This window comes from Procambarus clarkii, chromosome 81 (assembly GCF_040958095.1).
Source record: "Procambarus clarkii isolate CNS0578487 chromosome 81, FALCON_Pclarkii_2.0, whole genome shotgun sequence".
Taxonomy (NCBI): domain Eukaryota; kingdom Metazoa; phylum Arthropoda; class Malacostraca; order Decapoda; family Cambaridae; genus Procambarus; species Procambarus clarkii.
Window position 1 is genome coordinate 25,197,429 of NC_091230.1, and position 25,701 is coordinate 25,223,129.

Sequence of the window (25,701 nt, forward strand, 5' to 3'; positions counted from 1 at the left end):
ACATGTCCACTCACAGCACGAGTGACGCTGCCCAATACTGTCCCTGTAGCCACATGTCCACTCACAGCACGAGTGACGCTGCCCAATACTGTCCCTGTAGCCACATGTCCACTCACAGCACGAGTGACGCTGCCCAATACTGTCCCTGTAGCCACATGTCCACTCACAGCACGAGTGACGCTGCCCAATACTGTCCCTGTAGCCACATGTCCACTCACAGCACGAGTGACGCTGCCCAATACTGTCCCTGTAGCCACATGTCCACTCACAGCACGAGTGACGCTGCCCAATACTGTCCCTGTAGCCACATGTCCACTCACAGCACGAGTGACGCTGCCCAATACTGTCCCTGTAGCCACATGTCCACTCACAGCACGAGTGACGCTGCCCAATACTGTCCCTGTAGCCACATGTCCACTCACAGCACGAGTGACGCTGCCCAATACTGTCCCTGTAGCCACATGTCCACTCACAGCACGAGTGACGCTGCCCAATACTGTCCCTGTAGCCACATGTCCACTCACAGCACGAGTGACGCTGCCCAATACTGTCCCTGTAGCCACATGTCCACTCACAGCACGAGTGACGCTGCCCAATACTGTCCCTGTAGCCACATGTCCACTCACAGCACGAGTGACGCTGCCCAATACTGTCCCTGTAGCCACATGTCCACTCACAGCACGAGTGACGCTGCCCAATACTGTCCCTGTAGCCACATGTCCACTCACAGCACGAGTGACGCTGCCCAATACTGTCCCTGTAGCCACATGTCCACTCACAGCACGAGTGACGCTGCCCAATACTGTACCACCACCACAGACGGCACTGACAGCTCCTGGACAGGAATTCCCGGTCTTGCGAGGAGGGGAATTATACAAATATGTCTATGCGAGCCGCAAGGACCTACACTCACGGGCTCACCATAGCCCGTGCTACTTGGAACGTTTTGTTCCAGGTAGCGAATCTTAAACAACAAGGACCTATCTCCCGGCCTGCACTCCCACCCCCAGCGCCTACATCTGCACCCTTGCCCGCAGGTGTGGAAGATGTACTGGAGATTGGCGATGCTATCAGGTGTGGAATTATGATTACCTCTTCAACATCTACTCTGACAACTTTTGTGCCTTAATTGTAAGTCTATCTGTGGGTCTTACAGGTGTTTTTCTGCCGTGACACAGCGCCATCTGTTAGTCAACATGTGTGTACTTGTTATCATTCCTAAGAACTGGCCAGCATCTACGTCCTCCTGAGATAACTACAGAACCATTGCAGGCGATGAGTCACAATAACGTGGCTGAAGTATGTTGACCAGACCACACACTAGAAGTTGAAGGGACGACGACGTTTCGGTCCGTCCTGGACCATTCTCAAGTCGATTAGAACCGTTGCTCTAAACTCACTATCAAAGGGAGAAACTGATTCTATTTCTTCAGTGTGGCCACAAAACTGTTTACTAGATGAGTTGCTAGAGATTGCAAGAGTGCGGTGAGATGGAGTAATGTCCTCCCTGAAAATTCGTCACTTAAAAAAAAAAAATGGGACCAAATAAGCTGTGTTAGTAATTAGTAATTGTAATTCACACGCTATGCAAATGATTACAAACTCGTGTATAAGTTAGGCTATGGAAGCCTCACAGTTCTAAACTTACGTTATATCTTTTGTTAATAATGTCTCACTGCTCTAATTGTTAGCCCCAAAGTTTCGTACACGTGTTCACCTGTTCAGTTCAACCACAACTGTAATGATTGCTATAAAACACTAACGAATAAAGATTAAGTTAATTATTAATCTTCTCGAATGTTAATTGTCTTCGGGGGCACGACCCCCCCCCCCGCACACACACACCATATCAGTTGGAATGGTGATAATGATAATGTTGATGGTGATGGCCCTCACACCATGAACAAATAAACAATGAGGAACAAAAACATGGACACACACACACACACACACACACACACACACACACACACACACACACACACACACACACACGCACACACACGCACACACACGCACACACACACACACACACACACACACACACACACACACACACACACACACACACACACACACACACACACACACACACACACACACACACACACACACTCGTCAGGTGGGGGGGGGGGGGGAGGGGTAAGCCAAGCACGAGGCTCGCTCGCCTACTGCTCACTCAGTTCTTGGTGAACCCTCACTCACGCACTCACGCACTCACTCACTCACTCACTCAACAATGTTGCCAGGTCTGCTGGAATTTAGGTGTAACTTGTCATCTATACCTTCACCACGCTGGAACCTACGAAACCTGTAGATCTACGAAATCTACGAAACCTGTAGATCTTTCCTCGACCATGGCGGCTTTGCTTACATTTATTAAACAGTTGATGACCTTCGAAGCTTTATAAGCCAAGGTTATTATTGTTATAAACGAGCTCATTAGCAGTTTAATTCATGTAAATAAACGCCGTAATGACCTGAGGAAAGATGTAGCGGTTTCGTCAGTGAATTAGATGATGATGGATGTGAATACAAACACTTGTATTTGTGATTACTGAGAGTAATATTCTTCGCGAGTAATGTTTGTGTGACGTCAAATTGCGTCATATTATGAAGCAAGCCCGCGAGGCGGCGGCTGGTCGTGGTGGTGGGTTACCCGCATTCCCTGGCCCACTAGCAGTCATGGTCGTGTGTCACCCACCACCCACACCCCCCACGCCCTCAACCATAACTGCAGTGCTCGCTGGAACAAAAAGTTCCAAGCAGCACGGACTATGGCGAGCCCGTAGTTCCTTCGGGCGCTGCTGCTTACTCTTCGTGGCTCCCACCATCGTCTCCAAGGCCCGTCCACCTCTCTCACGCCAACCATCCTCAACTAAGTCCTATCTTCGAATATCCCATTGACAGCCTCCTCATAGGGCTACTAACCCCCCCCTTCACACTCCCATTGTGAGGGGGGGGGGGGAAGTGAGGGTCAAGTGTGAGGCTCAATTTGCAGAGGCTGGGACAGTTTGTAATCACCTAGTTGTGCTTGCGGGGGTTGAGCTTCGGCTCTTTGGTGCTGCCTCTCAACTGTCAATCAACTGGGTTTGATCGTATCAAGCAATCTGTGCAGGTGTAATTCTAATTCAAAAATAATATTCTTATAATTACTACCCAATGTACGATATATATATATATATATATATATATATATATATATATATATATATATATATATATATATATATATATATATATATATATATATATATATATATATAAATATATAATATAATGTGTACCGTACTGTGGTCAGTTCATGAATACTACATGAGCATTTGAGCATGCTATCAATAATTTATTAAAGACTAAGCTTGGGCAGAAAAGAGAGAGAGAGAGAGAGAGAGAGAGAGAGAGAGAGAGAGAGAGAGAGAGAGAGAGACACTGCTACCCAGCACTGTCTCTGTTTCTGTCTCTTTCTTAGTCTCTCTCTCTGTTTCTCTCTTAGTGTCTCTCTCTGTCTCTGTCTCTCTCTCTCTCTCTCTCTCTCACCACTGTCTCCAGGATGAACACATGCACAACAACCAGGTCACGGGTGAACACGACCGCATGGGGGTGTAGGGAAGCGCCCAGTTCCTACGCCACCGTCTCAATAATCCAGGTAACAAACGTGTTCTACTGTAGAGCGGGAACAGGCGTCTCAAGGAGGCGCAAGAGGAGGAGGTGGTGGGCCCCTCACCGCTCCCGAGAGCACGGGGGCGCCGCGGACCTCACATCGGGGTAACTGCAGAAAATGACCCCCGTGCATCCTGCCGGGCTGTGGTTTAGCGTCGGCCGGGTGTTGGGGTGGTGTGTAGCGTCTGCTGGTGGTACTGTGTCGCCACTGCTGCCTGGCACTTCACTGTGACGGGCCAGGCAGTTAGTGGTTGGCACTGTGACGGGCTAAGCAGTCAGTGATGGCACTGTGACGGATCAAACAGCCAGTGATGGCACTGTGACGGATCAAACAGCCAGTGATGGCACTGTGACGGACCAAACAGTCAGTGATGGCACTGTGACGGACCAAACAGCCAGTTGTGGCACTGTGACGGACCAAACAGTCAGTGGTGGCACTGTGACGGATGAAACAGCCAGTTGTGGCACTGTGACGGATGAAACAGCCAGTTGTGGCACTGTGACGGACCAAACAGTCAGTGGTGGCACTGTGACGGACCAAGCAGTCATTGATGGCACTGTGACGGACCAAACAGTCAGTGATGGCACTGTGACGGACCAAACAGTCAGTGATGGCACTGTGACGGACCAAGCAGTCATTGATGGCACTGTGACGGATCAAACAGCCAGTTGTGGCACTGTGACGGACCAAACAGCCAGTGATGGCACTGTGACGGACCAAAGAGTGTCTCCACCTGGCAATTGATGAACACTGCTCTCAAACAGTCAAAAAAACTCTTGGATTTAATCCCCCAATACAAAAAGCACCGTGAAAAATCCCCTCAGAGTTCATTTCTGTGTTGCTGAGGACTCGCGTCTACCGACCAATTTAGCCAATTAGCATAAAAAATCACGTTAATTAAACGCCTTTCCAAAATCAACAAAACCCCCGCCATGGCATATTTGCGGTGTCAACACGCTCCTGAACTGTATTTCTTTCGCGTTCCTCAGCTGCCGGAGCCGCCCCCATCCGGCCAGGAGCACCGCCGCCACATGCTCCCGGAGCATTATTGCCCGCGGCCAGCATAGCGGGGCCAAGGGCATCATTATATGCTCCTAGCATTGTTAGCATGACGAGGGGAACTTACCTCCTTCACCGCCTCTGACAGGAGTACCTGGACACTCTACCACAGGCGTGTATAGAGTCAAGGATTAACATCCGGGCAATCCTCCCCCGGCCAGGATACGAACCCAGGCTAAAGCGCTCCCGAAGCGCCGAGCGAGTGTCTTACCACTGCGCCACTTTGATGACTCTCACCATTGTGGTTGATGACTAATCACCACACCAAGCCACCACAAATTACCAGGACCAAGAACGTACTACTGAACACAATTGTTAGGACAGTGGCACCTCACGTGAGGGGGGAGACAGGGCCGGAAGTCATTGCGTCGTGTAAGGAGCCTGCGTAAGGAGGAGTGACGAGCGGCGTCTTGAAGGGCTCCGTACGTCGCAGGCTCCGTGTCAGAGATGGCTACGTCGGGGTCACAAACTCACGCTGGCGCTCTCTTATTACTTCCTCTCCCTCTGCCTAATGCTTTTATTTACAACATTTAGAGTGGAGAGTTTGGCCTCCTAAAATGGCAGCATCTTCAGCCCACCACAGGCCGCCACAGGCCGCCACAGGCCGTCACAGGCCGCCACAGGCCGCCACAGGCCGTCACAGGCCGCCACAGACTGCCACAGGCCGCCACAGGCAGCCACAGGCCGCCACAGACCGCCACAGGCCGCCACAGGCCGCCACAGACTGCCACAGGCCGCCACAGGCCGCCACAGACCGCCACAGGCCGCCACAGGCCGCCACAGACTGCCACAGGCCGCCACAGGCCGCCACAGGCCGCCACAGACCGCCACAGACCGCCACAGGCCGCCACAGGCCGCCACAGGCCGCCACAGACCGCCACAGGCCGCCACAGGCCGCCACAGATTGCCACAGGCCGCCACAGGCCGCCACAGACTGCCACAGGCCGCCACAGGCCGCCACACACACTGCCACAGGCCGCCACAGACTGCCATAGGCAGCCACAGACCGCCACAGGCCGCCACAGACCGCCACAGGCCGCCACAGGCCGCCACAGACCGCCACAGGCCGCCACAGGCCGCCACAGACTGCCACAGGCCGCCACAGGCCGCCACAGACTGCCACAAGCCGCCACAGACTGCCACAGGCAGCCACAGGCCGCCACAGACCGCCACAGGCCGCCACAGACCGCCACAGGCCGCCACAGGCCGCCACAGACTGCCACAGGCCGCCACAGGCAGCCACAGGCAGCCACAGACAGCCACAGACCCCCACAGCCAACAAGGGACTGGCTGGCCGACGCTGGTCTTTGTCTCTCGCCACATGCAAGTCTTTGTCACACACGGCGTCGCTGCCTCTATTAAGGAGGAGGACAAAGATCTGAGGCACAGTCTAGGGTTGTGAGGCACAGTCTAGTGTTGTGAGGCACAGTCTAGGGTTGTGAGGCACAGTCTAGGGTTGTGAGGCACAGTCTAGGGTTGTGAGGCACAGTCTAGGGTTGTGAGACACAGTCTAGGGTTGTGAGACACAGTCTAGGGTTGTGAGGCACAGTCTAGGGTTGTGAGGCACAGTCTAGGGTTGTGAGGCACAGTCTAGGATTCTGAGGCACAGTCTAGGGTTGTGAGGCACAGTCTAGGGTTGTGAGGCACAGTCTAGGGTTGTGAGACACAGTCTAGGGTTGTGAGGCACAGTCTAGAGTTGTGAGGCACAGTCTAGGGTTGTGAGGCACAGTCTAGGGTTGTGAGGCACAGTCTAGGGTTGTGAGGCACAGTCTAGGGTTGTGAGACACAGTCTAGAGTTGTGAGGCACAGTCTAGGGTTGTGAGGCACAGTCTAGGGTTGTGAGGCACAGTCTAGGGTTGTGAGGCACAGTCTAGGGTTGTGAGGCACAGTCTAGGGTTGTGAGACACAGTCTAGGGTTGTGAGGCACAGTCTAGAGTTGTGAGGCACAGTCTAGGGTTGTGAGGCACAGTCTAGGGTTGTGAGGCACAGTCTAGGGTTGTGAGGCACAGTCTAGGGTTGTGAGGCACAGTCTAGGGTTGTGAGGCACAGTCTAGGGTTGTGAGGCACAGTCTAGGGTTGTGAGACAAAGTCTAGGGTTGTGAGGCACAGTCTAGAGTTGTGAGGCACAGTCTAGGGTTGTGAGGCACAGTCTAGGGTTGTGAGACACAGTCTAGGGTTGTGAGACACAGTCTAGGGTTGTGAGGCACAGTCTAGGGTTCTGAGGCACAGTCTAGGGTTGTGAGACACAGTCTAGGGTTGTGAGGCACAGTCTAGGGTTGTGAGGCACAGTCTAGGGTTGTGAGGCACAGCCTAGGGTTGTGAGGCACAGTCTAGGGTTGTGAGACACAGTCTAGGGTTGTGAGGCACAGTCTAGGGTTGTGAGGCACAGTCTAGGGTTGTGAGGCACAGTCTAGGGTTGTGAGACACAGTCTAGGGTTGTGAGGCACAGTCTAGGGTTGTGAGACACAGTCTAGGATTGTGAGGCACAGTCTAGGGACAGTCTAGGGTTGTGAGGCACAGTCTAGGGTTGTGAGACACAGTCTAGGGTTGTGAGACACAGTCTAGGGTTGAGGCACAGTCTAGGGTTGTGAGGCACAGTCTAGGGTTGTGAGGCACAGTCTAGGGTTGTGAGACACAGTCGAGGGTTGTGAGGCACAGTCTAGGGTTGTGAGACACCGTCTAGGGTTGTGAGACACAGTCTAGGGTTGTGAGACACAGTCGAGGGTTGTGAGACACAGTCGAGGGTTGTGAGACACAGTCTAGGGTTGTGAGACACAGTCTAGGGTTGTGAGACACAGTCGAGGGTTGTGAGACACAGTCGAGGGTTGTGAGACACAGTCGAGGGTTGTGAGACACAGTCGAGGGTTGTGAGACACAGTCTAGGGTTGTGAGACACAGTCTAGGGTTGTGAGGCACAGTCTAGGGTTGTGAGACACAGTCTAGGGTTGTGAGACACAGTCTAGGGTTGTGAGGCACAGTCTAGGGTTGTGAGGCACAGTCTAGGGTTGTGAGACACAGTCGAGGGTTGTAATCAGCAAGAGTTGTAATCAGCAAGGGAGGGGTTATGAGTAAGCCAGTTGTGAGAGGTTGTGAGGACCGGAGCACCAGGTGTGCTGGGTGGGGGGGGGAGGGGTTATGAGGAGCCAGTTGTGAGAGGTTGTGAGGACCGGAGGGCCAGGTGTGCTGGGTGGGGGGGGGGAGGGGTTATGAGGAGCCAGTTGTGAGAGGTTGTGAGGACCGGAGCACCAGGTGTGCTGGGTTGGGGGAGGGAGGGGTTATGAGGAGCCAGTTGTGAGAGGTTGTGAGGACCGGAGCACCAGGTGTGCTGGGTGGGGGGAGGGGTTATGAGGAGCCAGTTGTGAGAGGTTGTGAAGACCGGAGGGCCAGGTGTGCTGGGTGGGGGGGGGAGGGGTTATGAGGAGCCAGTTGTGAGAGGTTGTGAGGACCGGAGCACCAGGTGTGCTGGGTGGGGGGGGGAGGGGTTATGAGGAGCCAGTTGTGAGAGGTTGTGAGGACCGGAGGGCCAGGTGTGCTGGGTGGGGGGGGGAGGGGTTATGAGGAGCCAGTTGTGAGAGGTTGTGAGGACCGGAGCACCAGGTGTGCTGGGTGGGGGGGGGGAGGGGTTATGAGGAGCCAGTTGTGAGAGGTTGTGAGGACCGGAGGGCCAGGTGTGCTGGGTGGGGGGGGGAGGGGTTATGAGGAGCCAGTTGTGAGAGGTTGTGAGGACCGGAGCACCAGGTGTGCTGGGTGGGGGGGGAGGGGTTATGAGGAGCCAGTTGTGAGAGGTTGTGAGGACCGGAGCACCAGGTGTGCTGGGTGGGGGGGGGGAGGGGTTATGAGGAGCCAGTTGTGAGAGGTTGTGAGGACCGGAGCACCAGGTGTGCTGGGTGGGGGGGGAGGGGTTATGAGGAGCCAGTTGTGAGAGGTTGTGAGGACCGGAGCACCAGGTGTGCTGGGTGGGGGGGGGAGGGGTTATGAGGAGCCAGTTGTGAGAGGTTGTGAGGACCGGAGCACCAGGTGTGCTGGGTGGGGGGGGGAGGGGTTATGAGGAGCCAGTTGTGAGAGGTTGTGAGGACCGGAGCACCAGGTGTGCTGGGTGGGGGGGGGGGGGTTATGAGGAGCCAGTTGTGAGAGGTTGTGAGGACCGGAGCACCAGGTGTGTGGAGAAATCAATCCCAGTCGCTGCATTATCAAAACTACTGCCACACCTCACACTGCTGGCTCGCTCCCTGCCCGCCTGCCTGTCTGCCATCCTGCCTGCCATCCTGCCTGCCTGCCTGTCTGCCTGCCTGCCTGTCTGCCTGCCTGCCATCCTGCCTGCCTGCCTGCCTGCCTGCCTGCCTGTCTGCCTGCCTGCCATCCTGCCTGCCTGCCTGCCTGTCTGCCTGCCTGTCTGCCTGCCTGCCTGCCTGCCTGCCATCCTGCCTGCCTGCCTGCCTGCCTGTCTGCCTGCCTGCCTGCCATCCTGCCTGCCTGCCTGCCTGCCTGCCTGCCTGTCTGTCTGCCTGCCTGCCTGCCTGCCTGCCTGCCTGCCTGCCTGCCTGTCTGCCTGCCTGCCTGCCTGCCTGCCTGCCTGTTGAGCTGCCTGCCTGACTGTTGAGCTGCCTGCCTGACTGTTGAGCTGCCTGCCTGGCTGCCTGCCTGCCTGCCTGTTGAGCTGCCTGCCTGCCTGCCTGTTGAGCTGCCTGCCTGCCTGCCTGCCTGCCTGTTGAGCTGCCTGCCTGCCTGCCTGCCTGTTGAGCTGCCTGCCTGCCTGCCTGCCTGCCTGCCTGCCTGCCTGTCTGTCTGCCTGCCTGCCTGCCTGCCTGCCTGTTGAGCTGCCTGCCTGCCTGCCTACCTGTCTGCCTGCCTGCCTGCCTGTTGAGCTGCCTGCCTGCCTGCCTGTTTAGCTGCCTGCCTGCCTGCCTGCCTGCCTGCCTGTTGAGCTGCCTGCCTGCCTGTTGAGCTGCCTGCCTGCCTGCCTGCCTGTTGAGCTGCCTGCCTGCCTGCCTGTTGAGCTGCCTGCCTGGCTGCCTGCCTGCCTGCCTGTTGAGCTGCCTGCTTGTTGAGCTGCCTGCCTGTTGAGCTGCCTGCCTGCCTGCCTGCCTGCCTACCCAGCCTGCTTTCTCATTCCTAACTGCTATCAGTGTTCCTATTTGTCAACTATATAGTCCTGCTGGACCGACTGTCACCATGCTAGTGTTGCTAGCTAGCTTCTAGTCTCTCTGCTCGCCTCTCTCAACCTCTCCTTAAAGTCTAGTTACCTCCCTTATACTTGGAGTCCACATATTATCCTCACTCTAATAAGACTTAATTGAATTCCTCAGATTAGGCAAAATTTCAATTAATTGTTGTGAAAAAAAGATGTAAATAATAATAAGTATTATTAGTCTATTGGATCTAGTAGTAATAGGCATCCATCAGTCTCAGGAGACTATGGAGTTGGGCTCTGGTTGTCGGTCTGGTCTGGAGTGGCCTCACCAGGGCGCAAAGCCAGGGTAGGTTGATACGGGGGAGAAGCTGTTACCCAGGCAGCAGGTCCCAGCTTGCTTATCCAGTATATCCATACAGCTTACACCTCACATGCTAGACTGGATAAAGGCTTCTTAGGCGGCTATTGGTCACCGGGTTTTCCTGCTAGTTAGTAAGGATAATAGCTACCCTGCCGGCGTGCCAGGGATTACAACGAGACGGAGGCTGGTCCTTCGACAGGCCTTGTATACCTCGATCTCTGCCTCCCTGTCTTATTTACCACCTCATAAGTTCGACCTCATGGCGGCCTTCTAACTTTCTGGTAATTCACCCCCATGCTAACCTGCCCCCCCCCCCCCTCCTGCCCTCCCCCCCTCCTCCTCCCTCCTTGACATACCTTGAGATACCTGAGAGGTGAGGTACCTCCTCACCTCTCAACTCATTATATTTACCAAAGGCTGCACACGGGAGCATAAGGATATGATGACAGAAATGATGAATAATTTATAATGTGTACGAGGTGAGGTGATGATATGATGAAAAATTCTATCTATCAGTCCCCACTTACTTAATCCAGTAGCTTGCCAGTGAGTCCGGCCTACCTGTCTATCTGTTTTGCGATAGACAGTACAGGGGGAGATTATTTGGCAGTTTTGGAGAATGAAGTCTACCCTATTCCTTCCCCTGAGCCTCCCTGAGACAGTTGTTAAGTCACCTTTGGCCTGTAAGGCACTTCTTATTCCTCGTCTTAGTTCTGTGGTGATGTCTAGGGAGGAGGCCTGGTCGACGACCGGGCCGCGGGGACACTAAGCCCCGGAAGCACCTCAAGGTAGCCTCAAGGTATGAGTAATGGGGTATTATTTTCACGTGTTGTGAGTAATTCTGTGACCTTCGCTAAACTCTTCGGTTTCGTGATCTGAAAGATTCGTTTCTGTGCATCATTTATCACACTGACTCCTCTTGTCTGTTACACACACACACGCACACACACACACACACACACACACACACACACACACACACACACACACACACACACACACACACCAAGAGTCAATGCTCGATCCTGTAGGCACAAATAGGTAAGTACACACATACACACACACAGTTTCTTTCACCCTGAATGCCCCTGTTACCTAGCAGTAAATAGGTACCTGGGAGTTAGTCAGCTGTCACGGGCTGCTTCCTGATGTGTGTGTGTGTGTGTGTGTGGTGTGGAAAATAAAGTAGTTGATTGACAGTTGAGAGGCGGGCCAAAAGAGCAAAGCTCAACCCCCACAAACACAACTAGTTGAATACACACACACACACACACACACACACACACACACACACACACACACACACACACACACACACACACACACACACACACACACACACAGAGGTGCGTGTGTTAGAAAGACATATATATGTAGTAGATATAACAGAGTAAAAATAGATTGGTTAAAAAGGCGGGGTCCAAGAGCTAATAGCTCGATTCAGCAGACACAAATAGTAAATACAAATAGTAAATACACACACACACACACACACATACACACACACACACACACACACACACACACACACACACACACACACACACACACACACACACACACACACACACACACACACACACACACACACACACACACACACACACACACACACACACACACACACACACACAGATCAACCCATGGTTCAACAGACAGCGCCAGGAGACCAAATCAAACAGCAGGAGGGAGTGGAGGAAATACCCGCCAAACACACACCGAAACTACGACGTTGGTACAACGTTCGAACAAGTTTTAACACCTCCTAACCAGTTATAACAACCAATATAGCAAGTTGTGACAACGTTCTAATACGTCACAAACACGTTAAGCCAAGATGTAACAACTTTATTACAAGTTGTAACAAGCGGAAAATAGAGACAGTTTCGGTTTGTGTTTCCAGGGTTCAGACGACAAAGAACAGCAAGGCAAAGCCACCATAGATGCCACAGGTTCAGGAGTGACCATATAAACATAAGAAGAATTGCAGAAGGAAACTATGAAAATGATATTGTCTTCGTAACAAAGTGACAACTGAAACTCATTCATGACCATATAAGAAGGAAAATGACCAAGTAACCGGTCGGAGCCGGTCGGCCGAGCGGACAGCACGCTGGACTTGTGATCCTGTGGTCCCGGGTTCAATCCCAGGCGCCGGCGAGAAACAATGGGCAGAGTTTCTTCCACCCTATGCCCCTGTTACCTAGCAGTAAAATAGGTACCTGGGAGTTAGTCAGCTGTCACGGGCTGCTTCCTGGGGGTGGAGGCCTGGTCGAGGACCGGGCCGCGGGGACACTAAAGCCCCGAAATCATCTCAAGATAGTCTCAAGATAACCAGTGAATGACCAAACGTCGTCGTCAACAGGTAACCAGGTTACGAACAAGGGCAGAGGCCAGTATACAGAAAATAATAAGGACATTTATGAGGAGGTGAGTGCCAGCTTCCATGGAGTGTGCACTACTCAGCCTGAACAGCTCCCGGAGGTGAAGGGACGACGACGTTTCGGTCCGTCCTGAACCATTCACAATCGACTTGAGAATGGTCCAGGACGGACCGAAACGTCGTCGTCCCTTCACCTTCTAGTGTGTGGTCTGGTCAACATACTTCAGCCACGTTATTGTGACTCCTCGCCTGCAGCTCCCGGAGCTAGATGAGGTAACAGCCCCTCATGAGAAACGTCTAAATGTTGATGTTTAGAATATTTTAAATATTGAATGCATATTTCTTGACTGCCAAAAAGCCTTTGATACAGTACCACATAGGAGGTTACTGAACAAACTTGAGAGGCAGGCTGGAGTAGGCGGCAACGGATTAACCTGGGTAAGGAATTACCTAACAGACAGGTGTCAGAGAGTAACAGTGAGGGGGCGAGGCGACTTGACTGCAGGAGTTGAGTCTTATATGTCAATGTCTGCAGATGATGCAAAACTAATGAGGAGGACTGAGACAGATGAGGATTGTAAGATTCTCTAGGATGTCTTGAACAGGTTGCAGAGCTGGTCCGAGAAATGGCTGCTAGAGTTCAACACCAGCAAGTGTAAGGAGATGGAAATTGGATCAAGAGCCAGAAGACCTAAAGGCCGATTCACGATAAAGGGAAACTGCCTCCCTATAACGACTAGAGAAAAGGATCTGAGAGTGGACATAACACCAAACCTAACTCCACAGTCTCATATAAATAGAATAACGTCAGCCGCATACTCTACTCTGGCAAAAGTCAGAACATCCTTCAGAAACCTGAATAGGGCAGCTTTTAGATCACAGTATACCGCCTGTGTGAGGCCAGTCTTAGAGTATGCCGACCCATACTGGTCGGGAGCTGTTCGGCCGAGCGGACAGCACGCTGGACTTGTAATCCTGTGGTCCTGGGTTCGATCCCAGGCGCCGGCGAGAAACATTGGGCAGAGTTTCTTTCACCCTATGCCCCTGTTACCTAGCAGTAAAATAGGTACCTGGGGTGTTAGTCAGCTGTCACGGGCTGCTTCCTGGGGCTGGAGGCCTGGTCGAGGACCGGACCGCGGGGACACAAAAAAGCCCCGAAATCATCTCAAGATAACCTCAAGATCTCAAGATAACCCATCCTGGAACCCCCATTTAAAAAAAATGAAGAAGCTCGAAAAAATGCAGAAGTTTGCAACGAGACTCGTCCCCGTGTTACGAGGGATGAGATACGAAAACAGACTGAAGGACTGAAGGGAAGAAATTATCAGGGGAAACGGCAAGCCATTTCCACTATATAGCACTGGGAAGGAATCAGGATAAAAATTTGGGATGGAACTGAGGGAAAGGAAGCCACTCAGCCACTTGAATGGTCGGGAATTGAACACCGACCTGCATGAAGCGAGACCGTCGCGCTACCGTCCAGCCCAAGTGGTTGGTAAAATACTTAGAAGGATTTACAATACTTAGAGGGATTGACAGGATGGAAACAGAGGAAATGCTTACAATGAATACCAACGAAACAAGGGAGCACGGATGGACGCTTGAGACTCAGGTGTGTCATAGAGATGTTAGAAAGTTTTCCTTTAGCGTGCGGGTAGTTATCTTGAGATGAGGTTATCTTGAGATGATTTCGGGGCTTTAGTGTCCCCGCGGCCCAGTCCTCGACCAGGCCTCCACCCCCAGGAAGCAGCCCGTGACAGCTGACTAACACCCAGGTACCTACTTTACTGCTAAGTAACAGGGGCATAGGGTGAAAGAAACTCTGCTCATTGTTTGTCGCCGGCGCCCGGGATCGATCCCGGGACCACAGGATCACAAGTCCAGCGTGCTGTCCGCTCGGCCGACCTGCCTGCCCGGTCGTGACTCCCCTAGTGAGTTAATGGAATGACCTAAAGGAGCAGGTTGTAGAGAGAAACTCCATTCACAACTTTAAAAGTAGGTATGATAGGGAGACAGGCCAGTAGTCATTACATTAAACAACCAATGGCTAGAAGAGCTGGGTCCAAGAGCTAACACTCGATCCTGCAGGCACAAATAAGTGAGTACACACACACACACGTGTAATTATATAATAATCTTATATCATAAACAAGTTATCTTATACATAATAAACTGATAAGTGATAAACTTATCAGTCGCCCAGCCCGCTGACTTACACCCAGAAAGCTGCTAAAAAGAAGTTCCATTTGTCTGGCGAGTATTACGAAGCGACCAAAGTGATCACAGGTTTCCAATATCACTGTGTATTACCCACGCGCTCCAAGAAAGGAAAGTAGGTAATTAGGTAAAGTATCCCAGGAGTCCGCCGGCGGGTGGACTCTAAGCCACGGGACGAGTCCTACCCTGACCGGGATGTCTTTCTCGCGGCTGAGTCAGTAAGTTGCGTTCCAGCGGATGACAAAGAACAAACGATTCGCTGGTGTTGAGACACTATTGTGGGTATTACACTGTCCTTGTTTTCCTTCACATTGTCACCGTCGGTCACTGCCTCCGCTGTGGCGTCACCTACTCCCCTGAAGACGACGAGTCGCTGTTTGGCCTCTGTGTGTCTCTCTGGTACATGGTCACTTTCAGTTCACCCTCCACGAGGGCGTCCTGTTGGGAAGTCCTGGAGCCAGATTCATGAAAGGACTTACGCAAGCACTTACGAACCTGAACATCTTTTCTCAATCTTTGGCGGCTTTGTTTACAATTATTAAACAGTTAATGAGCTCCGAAGCACCAGGAGGCTGTTTATAACAATAACATCAGTTGATTGGCAAGTTTTCATGCTTGTAAACTGTTTAATAAATGTAACCAAAGCCGTCAAAGATTGAGGAAAGATGTACACGTTCGTAAGTATTTGCGTAAGTGCTTTCGTGAATCTGGCCCCTAGCTCTTCCAGGACACTCTCCCAGGGCACGTCCTTACGTAGGGAAGTCCTGGCCCTTCCAGGACACTCTCCCAGGGCACGTCCTTACGTAGGGAAGTCCTGGATCTTCCAGGACACTCTCCCAGGGCACGTCCTTACGTAGGGAAGTCCTGGCCCTTCCAGGACACTCTCCCAGGGCACGTCCTTACGTAGGGAAGTCCTGGATCTTCCAGGACACTCTCCCAGGGCACGTCCTTACGTAGGGAAGTCCTGGCTCTTCCAGGACACTCTCCCAGGGCACGTCCTTACGTAGGAAAGTCCTGGACTCTCTATAGACCCATATCTCCATCTGATTTCCCACTTCAGTTGAGCAATAGAGCCTAACGCAGACTTAGTGACCGCCGACACGTCGTACCTCCACTGCGTGGTGTGTGGGTGTGTGTTTACTATTTATATTTACTATACTATTTATGCCTGCAGGATCGAGCTGTTAGCTCTTGGACCCCGCCTTTCTAACCGTCGGTGTATATTGTACTGATGCCCGACCTATTTTCCTCTCATATCTATTACAAACATTTCTTTCTAAAACACACACACACACACACACACACACGCACACACACACACGCACACAACCATAACTCTAACCATTCATAATGCCAATAATACATATGGATTACCATTGCGTGGAGCAGATTTTGAATATCTACATTTATACAATTATGCAGAATCCTTCGTATTGTCAGTTCTCCCGCTACAGTGGCAGTGATGGTGAAGTCGCTCTTTGGTAAATACAGGCTATGGTGATGGTGCTGATGGTGGTGTTGTTAGGGGTGGTGGTTGTGGTGGTACTCTTATGGGTGGTGGTCGTGTAAGTGGCGGTCCTAATGGTGATTCTCTCAATTTCAAGAGTCTAGTCCACCTTATCTATCCATCTAAGTATCTTATATGTTGCGATCATATCTCCACGGTTTCTCCTGTCCTCTAGGGTTCTGAGATTTAGTTTCATAAACCTATTCTTATAGCTTAACCCTCTTAACTCTGGACCCATTTTGTTGCTAGCATTTGTACTTTTAAGTTTGGGCGTAATGATTTACAAGGTGCGGGTTCCAAGCCGGCGCTGCATATTCCAGTATTGGTCTGACAAATGTTGTGTAGATTGCTTGAAGGAGTCCTGATTTAAGTTTCAAAATGATATTGTTATATTTCCCAGTGTCCTTTATGCTGCTGATGTTATCCTGTTTATGTGTGCCTCAGGTGGTAGAGGTGGAATTATATTCACTCCTAAATCTTTCTCTCTTTCCGATTCCTGTGGTTGTTTTCCCCTTATGATGTACGTACCTTATGGTCTCCTCTCTCTCTCTTCTCCATCTTCATCACCTTCACTCGTTGTGATTGTATTCCGGCAACCACTTCACCACTTCTGGAGTTTGTTAAGGCCCTGTAACTTCCTACAATCCTCCTCTATTTTCACATTACTGATCAGCTTCATGTCCTCTACTACCATTGGCAGCATGAGCTCGTTCTCTCGGGTAGGTCGCCCACATACATTAATTAATTAATTAGGAACTGCAGTGATCCCTGCATCAAGCCTTGGAGAACCCCACTTGATACATTCCTCCAGCTTGAAGCGGGTTTTCTTCCTATTGGGGAGTGTTGTACATGCTACTATGGCGGTGTGTCCACTCACAAGATGATAGGCGCTGCCCAATAAACTCGCCCCTCGGGGCAAAATTAAAAAAATTAAAAATCCTTCTCTCTGACTGTGACTCTTTGTTTTCTGTTCTTCAGGTACTCCCTTACCCATTTTCAAGAGGAAACTAGATTTATTCCTCCAAGGAGTGCCGGACCAACCTGGCTGTGGTGGGTATGTGGGCCTGCGGGCCGCTCCAAGCAACAGCCTGGTGGACCAAACTCTCACAAGTCAAGCCTGGCCGCGGGCCGGGCTTGGGGAGTAGAAGAACTCCCAGAACCCCATCAACCAGGTATCAACCAGGTATCAATCAGGTTACCCATTTCAGTGTTTTCCCAGTTATCCCGGTCTGCTCCTCCACCTTGTACAACAGTCTAACGGTGTCAAATGCTTTTTGACAATCTTGAAAAATAGTCTCCTCAGACTTCCTTTTCCAGTCTTATTTTTAGTAACCTTTTCATAAAAGTAAATGAAGTTTATCAGGCACGACTTTCCATCTGTAAATCCATGCTGATTTTTGTTGTCACAAAGTCGATCCTGTCAAGATGCTCCGCCATTCTGGACTTGATTACTTTCTCCAAGTGCTCAAAGTACTTTACAAGGAATACTTGTCAATGGCACTGATCTGTAGTATTGTGTCTACTTTCTATCCTCTTATTTTTAATACTGGGACTACATTTGCCCATTTCCAGACATCTGAGGGGTTTCCTGTCTCAAGCCTTTTATTAAGAATTTTAGACAAAAGGTGACAAAAGTATTTCTGCAGCGTCCTTCAGCAGCCATGGTGAGTTTAGGTTTGGTTCCATTGCTTTAGTCACGTCTAGTTCCCACCAGGATTTTTTTTTTCACCTCTTCCACAGCAATTACAATGTCATCCTAATTCCCCCCCCCCACCCACCCCGGCCTTTCATCTTGTAATCTTGGTGTCCCCGCTGGTTGAAATGTAAACACCTGAAATCTATCGTTGAGTTCCTCACATACCTCACTGTCATTTTCTGTGAGCGCTCTCCCTCGTTTCCTCAATCTGAGTACATGGTGGTGGGAGTGGTGGTGGGAGTGGTGGTGGTGGCAGTGGTGATGTTAGCAGTGGTGGTGGTGGCAACGGTGATGGTGGTGGTTGCAGTGATGGTGGTAGTGGTGGTGGCCGGGTGTCCTGTGCTGGTGATCAATACGGCCCTGTTCTTTCTAATATACTTATGCGACCACAGGTGCCTCGCGCAATTGTCCCGTCCTCCCTCTCTGTCTCTGTCTGTCTGTCTCTCTCCCTCTCCCCCAGCCACCAATAATCCTAGTGTGTCGCCATCGCCGGGTCCTCACACCTGTATTTACCCTGGTGACGTATCTAGCGTTATCTTGAGTGACAAGCGTCTAAGGTTTCGTGGCGTCCCACTTCACATTAGTGCTCTATTGACTATGGGGAGGCGCCAACCTCCTCCCTCACGGCTCCTCCAATAATTATAAATGTCTTGGCTGACGAGAGGACATAAACCTAACTTCAATTAATGTGAAAAGGATATTGGACGTACAACAATTACACACACTCACACAGTACTATATTATATATATATATATATATATATATATATATATATATATATATATATATATATATATATATATATATATATATATATACATATATATATATATATATATATATATATATATATATATATATATATATATATATATATATATATATTGTATTTTGTCATTTTATTTTATTTAAAACTTCATTACACAAAAAGGTTTACAACATTGGTTACATGTAAGGTACAAGGCTACTTGTCACAGGTTGTCGAGTTCCTCCAGCTCCTCAGATGGCGGGCAGGAACCATGGATGCAGTGAGCATTTCCTCTCTGGATCGCCACACTAAGGCGCTGAAAGAGGAAACTGGCGGCTCTAGGGTCTCTAGTTGTTTCAATTACCTTAGAACCCGGCTCCTTCACAAAACTTGTGGCACTTTTACCCCCAGGCACCAAGTGTCTCAAAGGCCTGACCTGACGAGAGCCGGTCGGCCGAGCGGACAGCACGCTGGACTTGTGATCCTGTGGTCCTGGGTTCGATCCCAGGCGCCGGCGAGAAACATTGGGCAGAGTTTCTTTCACCCTATGCCCCTGCTACCTAGCAGTAAAATAGGTACCTGGGTGTTAGTCAGCTGTCATGGGCTGCTTCCTGGTGGTGGAGGTCTGGTCGAGGATCGGGCCGCGGGGACACTAAAGCTCCGAAATCATCTCAAGATAACCTCAAGATAGGAGCCTGACAGGTGAGTGGACAGCGCTTCGGATTCATAGTCCTGAGGTTCCACGTTCGATCCCCGGCGGAGGATCTGGTGATGAGGTAAAGTGCATCATTAGCATCAATGTCTTCAATCCTCTCATCCATCCTCTTCAGGTCAGTGATCTTCTTACTATGGACCTCGTCGATGGCCTTCCCTCCAAGAGGAGCACCTAGGAGTGTGCTGTCCTCAGGGTTGGTTATATGGATATTAGGCAAAACAACCTTTATTGGTTCTATTATGTGCTGGTTGATGGAGGTTATTTCGCACTTGGAAGAGTTCAGGGTGAGGCCTAGACTTGCTCCTTGCTTCTGAATTATTCTTATATCTCCCAGGAGGGAGTCTGGGATTAAGCCGGCTAGAGTACCATCAGAGTAGAGTAGACTCTGTTTGAGTAGAGTTTGATCAGAATAGAGTTTGATCTACTTTACTCTATTTGATCAGAGTAGAGTAGAGTTTGGTTTTTGGGCTCTTCTAGAGTAAAGTCCAAAAACCAAATATTGAGCTCACTGGACAGGTTATCAGTGACTTCCTTGATGACTAAGCAGGAAAAAAAAGGAGCAAGGGGATCACCCTGTTGGACACCTTGTGATTCAATCCCATTTTCCCGGAATAGCAGAGTTAGGTCCTTGCTGTAACAAGAGTGTACAAACGGGTAGAGGGAAGGAAAAAGGCGATGAACCGCACTGAGTACTGCATCCCTTCTCACCAGATTGAAAGCCTTTTTGAAATCCAGTTTTATCAGCGCTTTTTCTGCTGTAATGTTGTCAATGTTGGCTCTAGCTGCATCAGCCGCTGCCTCACGCTCTTGGGGGAATGCCAGACCCAAGCTGTTTTGTCTTCAGCATGTCTGCTGCTGCTCAGGGTGAGTGTTTTACCACTGCACCACGCGGACTGCATCTTGTACAATGTAATCATATGTCTTCTGACCCCCTTATTTCATCTGGTGTAGTACATGCATGTTTGTGCATGAGGCACACCATGTTACTGTTGACAGTTGACCATGCACCGAGCTGTGAGGAGTAAAGCTAGCGACGACCACCAGGCACTGACCCGGCACCACTACTGCTGGACGACCACCTGGCACAGGGACCACCTGCGGCCAGTCGTCCACTCCTCGACAGTTTAGACGCCACTCCGTCACAAAGGTCATTCCAGGCACCGCGTAATCACAACATGTGGAATCCTTTTCTAAGCTGGCCGAGTATGCCGGACGACTCAAACAGAAAACGGAACAGTACGTCACTTTTGTGAGTCGATTTCATTTTAAATTACGTCCAAATGTGGCCATAGTGCGCATACGAGCCAAAAGTGACGTTATTTTAAGAGGACGGGTTGGTTACATACACCCAAACCATCGACATACACAGGAGCAACTGCAAGCCTCCACCACCACCTCGAAGTATAACGAAGACCCCCAATATACCTGAATATACTCAGAATACCTGAGCTGCGTCATACCACGTTAACCTCCCAAATACAAAGACATTAAAAATCAAAGTATTCCTCCTTCTCCTCTCTGAATATCTAACATTAGCCCCAACAAAACTGACAATTTTCCACTTTTGTCAATCCACGAACACTTTAAACCTAGCACAAAAACTGGGGGAAAAAAATGCATTTGGGTTTGAGTGTCTCGGCAGTACACACACACACACACACACACACACACACACACACACACACACACACAGACACACACACACAGACAGACAGACAGACAGACAGACACACACACACACACACACACACACACACACACACACACACACACACACACACACACACACACACACACACACACACACACACACACACACATATGAGCTGCGGGACTCCCCCCAGCAGGTGAAGACGACAGGCTACACACAACGACTCGTCCAGAGCAACGACTCGTCCAGATCAACACTCGTCCAGATCAACGTCTCGTCCAGAGCAACGACTCGTCCAGAGCAACGACTCGTCCAGATCAACGACTCGTCCAGAGCAACGACTCGTCCAGAGCAACGACTCGTCCAGAGCAACGACTCGTCCAGATCAACGACTCGTCCAGATCAACGTCTCGTCCAGATCAACGTCTCGTCCAGAGCAACGACTCGTCCAGAGCAACGACTCGTCCAGAGCAACGACTCGTCCAGAGCAACGACTCGTCCAGATCAACGACTCGTCCAGATCAACGTCTCGTCCAGATCAACGACTCGTCCAGATCAACGACTCGTCCAGATCAACGACTCGTCCAGATCAACGACTCGTCCAGATCAACGACTCGTCCAGATCAACGTCTCGTCCAGATCAACGACTCGTCCAGATCAACGACTCGTCCAGATCAACGTCTCGTCCAGATCAACGACTCGTCCAGATCAACGACTCGTCCAGATCAACGACTCGTCCAGATCAACGACTCGTCCAGATCAACACTCGTCCAGATCAACACTCGTCCAGATCAACACTCGTCCAGATCAACACTCGTCCAGATCAACACTCGTCCAGATCAACACTCGTCCAGATCAACACTCGTCCAGATCAACACTCGTCCAGATCAACGTCTCGTCCAGATCAACGACTCGTCCAGATCAACGACTCGTCCAGAGCAACACTCGTCCAGATCAACGTCTCGTCCAGATCAACGACTCGTCCAGATCAACGACTCGTCCAGATCAACACTCGTCCAGATCAACACTCGTCCAGATCAACACTCGTCCAGATCAACGACTCGTCCAGATCAACGACTCGTCCAGATCAACACTCGTCCAGATCAACACTCGTCCAGATCAACACTCGTCCAGATCAACACTCGTCCAGATCAACGACTCGTCCAGATCAACGACTCGTCCAGATCAACGTCTCGTCCAGATCAACGACTCGTCCAGATCAACACTCGTCCAGATCAACGACTCGTCCAGATCAACGACTCGTCCAGATCAACACTCGTCCAGATCAACACTCGTCCAGATCAACACTCGTCCAGATCAACACTCGTCCAGATCAACACTCGTCCAGATCAACGACTCGTCCAGATCAACGACTCGTCCAGATCAACACTCGTCCAGATCAACACTCGTCCAGATCAACACTCGTCCAGATCAACACTCGTCCAGATCAACGACTCGTCCAGATCAACACTCGTCCAGATCAACACTCGTCCAGATCAACGACTCGTCCAGATCAACGACTCGTCCAGATCAACACTCGTCCAGATCAACACTCGTCCAGATCAACACTCGTCCAGATCAACACTCGTCCAGATCAACGACTCGTCCAGATCAACGACTCGTCCAGATCAACACTCGTCCAGATCAACACTCGTCCAGATCAACACTCGTCCAGATCAACACTCGTCCAGATCAACGACTCGTCCAGATCAACACTCGTCCAGATCAACACTCGTCCAGATCAACGACTCGTCCAGATCAACGACTCGTCCAGATCAACACTCGTCCAGATCAACACTCGTCCAGATCAACACTCGTCCAGATCAACACTCGTCCAGATCAACACTCGTCCAGATCAACACTCGTCCAGATCAACGTCTCGTCCAGATCAACACTCGTCCAGATCAACGACTCGTCCAGATCAACGACTCGTCCAGATCAACGACTCGTCCAGATCAACACTCGTCCAGATCAACACTCGTCCAGATCAACGACTCGTCCAGATCAACGTCTCGTCCAGATCAACGTCTCGTCCAGAGCAACGACTCGTCCAGATCAACGACTCGTCCAGATCAACGACTCGTCCAGATCAACGTCTCGTCCAGATCAACGACTCGTCCAGATCAACACTCGTCCAGATCAACACTCGTCCAGATCAACGACTCGTCCAGATCAACGACTCGTCCAGATCAACACTCGTCCAGATCAACACTCGTCCAGATCAACGACTCGTCCAGATCAACGACTCGTCCAGATCAACACTCGTCCAGATCAACACTCGTCCAGATCAACGACTCGTCCAGATCAACGACTCGTCCAGATCAACGTCTCGTCCAGATCAACGTCTCGTCCAGAGCAACGACTCGTCCAGATCAACGACTCGTCCAGATCAACGACTCGTCCAGATCAACGACTCGTCCAGATCAACGTCTCGTCCAGATCAACGACTCGTCCAGATCAACACTCGTCCAGATCAACACTCGTCCAGATCAACGACTCGTCCAGATCAACGACTCGTCCAGATCAACGTCTCGTCCAGATCAACGTCTCGTCCAGAGCAACGACTCGTCCAGATCAACGACTCGTCCAGAGCAACGACTCGTCCAGATCAACGTCTCGTCCAGATCAACGACTCGTCCAGATCAACACTCGTCCAGATCAACACTCGTCCAGATCAACACTCGTCCAGATCAACGACTCGTCCAGATCAACGACTCGTCCAGAGCAACGACTCGTCCAGATCAACGTCTCGTCCAGATCAACGTCTCGTCCAGAGCAACGACTCGTCCAGATCAACGACTCGTCCAGATCAACGACTCGTCCAGATCAACGTCTCGTCCAGATCAACGACTCGTCCAGATCAACACTCGTCCAGATCAACACTCGTCCAGATCAACACTCGTCCAGATCAACGACTCGTCCAGATCAACACTCGTCCAGATCAACACTCGTCCAGATCAACACTCGTCCAGATCAACACTCGTCCAGATCAACGACTCGTCCAGATCAACACTCGTCCAGATCAACACTCGTCCAGATCAACACTCGTCCAGATCAACGACTCGTCCAGATCAACGTCTCGTCCAGATCAACGACTCGTCCAGATCAACACTCGTCCAGATCAACACTCGTCCAGATCAACACTCGTCCAGATCAACGACTCGTCCAGATCAACACTCGTCCAGATCAACACTCGTCCAGATCAACACTCGTCCAGATCAACACTCGTCCAGATCAACGACTCGTCCAGATCAACACTCGTCCAGATCAACACTCGTCCAGATCAACACTCGTCCAGATCAACGACTCGTCCAGATCAACGTCTCGTCCAGAGCAACGACTCGTCCAGATCAACGACTCGTCCAGATCAACACTCGTCCAGATCAACGACTCGTCCAGATCAACACTCGTCCAGATCAACGACTCGTCCAGAGCAACGACTCGTCCAGATCAACACTCGTCCAGATCAACACTCGTCCAGATCAACGACTCGTCCAGATCAACACTCGTCCAGATCAACACTCGTCCAGATCAACGACTCGTCCAGATCAACACTCGTCCAGATCAACACTCGTCCAGATCAACGACTCGTCCAGATCAACACTCGTCCAGATCAACGACTCGTCCAGATCAACACTCGTCCAGATCAACGACTCGTCCAGATCAACGACTCGTCCAGATCAACACTCGTCCAGATCAACGACTCGTCCAGAGCAACACTCGTCCAGAGCAACGACTCGTCCAGAGCAACGACTCGTCCAGAGCAACGACTCGTCCAGAGCAACGACTCGTCCAGAGCAACGACTCGTCCAGAGCAACGACTCGTCCAGAGCAACGACTCGTCCAGAGCAACGACTCGTCCAGAGCAACGACTCGTCCAGAGCAACGACTCGTCCAGAGCAACGACTCGTCCAGAGCAACGACTCGTCCAGAGCAACACTCGTCCAGATCTCGTTACACAACGTCACGGGCTCACCAGGGTCCCGAAAAGCACACTCCCCGTTACTAAACCATCCAGCACAGGGTACAATTCCTCCACTGTGGTAAAAATGTCTTCATTAGGGCTCAGTCACCAAGTTCTCTTCTGAAACTTGAAGGGAGGGGGTGACGGAGGGGGTGACGGAGGGGTGTGACGGAGGATGTGACGGAGACGAGGGAGGGGGTGACGGAGACGAGGGAGGGGTGTGACGGAAGTGAGGGAGGGGGTGACGGAGAGGAGAGAAAGTTGTGGGGAGGAAGAGTGAAAGAGAATTAGTGGGAGAAAGTGGGTGAAGAGCAGGAAGGTGGGAGAGACGGGTGGGGGAGGAGAGAGCGGGTTCCTCCCCACTCTGGGCCAGCCAGCCACCACCACCCACACTCTCATCCACACCCCACCACCCTCACCCCCCCCCCCCTCCCATCCAGCCGCCCCCTATCCACACTCCTTTTGTCATTCTCCACCCCCAAACCCCTCCACAAACAAACCCCACAAGCCACCCCCACCCCTCCCCCCATTCTCACCCTATCTACACCCACAACCACACCCCCTGCCAACCAGACCCCTGCCAACCACACCCCTACCAGCCAGACCC

The 25,701-nt window shown here is 51.3% G+C and overlaps 2 protein-coding genes across 2 annotated transcripts in view; both read left to right on the forward strand.

Annotated features, from left to right (window-relative positions):
* LOC123753055 (uncharacterized) overlaps positions 1–4,405 on the forward strand; it is a 37,130-nt gene extending 32,725 nt beyond the window's left edge. Inside the window, exon 5 of the mRNA XM_069315579.1 lies at positions 3,966–4,405. Within this exon, the coding sequence (XP_069171680.1) occupies positions 3,966–4,405 (440 nt within the window). The remainder of the gene's footprint in view (positions 1–3,965) is intronic.
* Positions 4,406–5,277: 872 nt separating this feature from the next.
* Positions 5,278–25,701, forward strand: part of LOC123751376 (mucin-4-like) — a 52,934-nt gene continuing 32,510 nt past the window's right edge. The window contains exons 1-5 of the mRNA XM_069315580.1: positions 5,278–5,673; positions 5,866–6,023; positions 13,201–13,429; positions 20,191–20,343; positions 21,380–25,173. Coding sequence (XP_069171681.1) covers positions 5,278–5,673; positions 5,866–6,023; positions 13,201–13,429; positions 20,191–20,343; positions 21,380–25,173 — 4,730 coding nt within the window. The remainder of the gene's footprint in view (positions 5,674–5,865; positions 6,024–13,200; positions 13,430–20,190; positions 20,344–21,379; positions 25,174–25,701) is intronic.